This window comes from Phoca vitulina, unplaced genomic scaffold (genome assembly GCF_004348235.1).
Source record: "Phoca vitulina isolate PV1807 unplaced genomic scaffold, GSC_HSeal_1.0 scaffold121, whole genome shotgun sequence".
In the NCBI taxonomy this organism is placed as follows: Eukaryota; Metazoa; Chordata; class Mammalia; order Carnivora; family Phocidae; genus Phoca; species Phoca vitulina.
The window spans coordinates 137726-138516 of NW_022589824.1; the positions used below are offsets into that span (position 1 = coordinate 137726).

At 68.1% G+C, this 791-nt stretch overlaps 1 protein-coding gene across 2 annotated transcripts in view; it reads right to left on the reverse strand.

The window, feature by feature from the left end:
• ABCA2 (ATP binding cassette subfamily A member 2) overlaps positions 1-791 on the reverse strand; it is a 21427-nt gene that overhangs the window by 11362 nt on the left and 9274 nt on the right. For both annotated transcript variants that reach the window (XM_032398830.1, XM_032398829.1), the window contains 3 exons: positions 526-699; positions 346-448; positions 149-263 (listed from right to left, as the gene is read on the reverse strand). In XM_032398830.1, the coding sequence (XP_032254721.1) occupies positions 149-263; positions 346-448; positions 526-699 (392 nt within the window). The remainder of the gene's footprint in view (positions 1-148; positions 264-345; positions 449-525; positions 700-791) is intronic.

Below are 791 nucleotides of genomic sequence, written 5' to 3' on the forward strand. Positions count from 1 at the left end.
CCCCTCCACCTCTGCCCCCCACCTCCACCCCTCCATCCCCCTCCACCCCTCCATCCCCCTCCACCTCTGCCCCCCACCTCTACCCCTCCATCCCCCTCCACCTCTGCCCCATACCCCATCTCCCCCACCTCCGCCCCCGGGCCCCCACCTCCTTCAGCCGGTGCTCCTTCTCCGCTACAATGTGCTGGATGGTCATGGCCACCGAGTAGACCCAGGAAATCACCATGCAGAGTGGCATCATGTGCTCGATCACAAACAGGAAGCTGGGGTCGGGTTCGGGGCAGGGGCGTGAGGGGAGGGGCTCAGCCTAAGCCCCAGCCCCCAGTCTCCCCCACACACACTCACTCGTCTCGCGTGTAGCAGGGGTAGGGAAACATCTGTACGTAGTTGCCGGGCTCCACCACGTCGTGCCCCACGAAGGTGTTGATGATGGCGCGCTCCATCATGTCTGTGGGCAGGGGGGGGGTCAGCCATGGGCTGGGGGCGGCCAGGCCCTACCCCCGCAGCCCCAGGAGCGGCCCTCACCCTGGATCCAGACGAAGCCATACAGGAAATAGAAGCGGCCGCCCGTGTTGGGCCCCGGCCGCCAGTAGGCCCGGCGGATCTCATTGGTTTTCTCAGTGAAGCTGGAGTTTTGGCGGATCTTGTAGTGCACGTGGGGCGGCAGGGAACCGTCCTTGCGGGTCTGGAAGATCACGCCTGGGGACATGAGGAGCAGGTGGAGGGGCAGAGCCGGGGCTGGCTGCGGGGGGGGGGGGGGGGGGGGGGGGGGGGGGGGGGGGGGGGGGGGG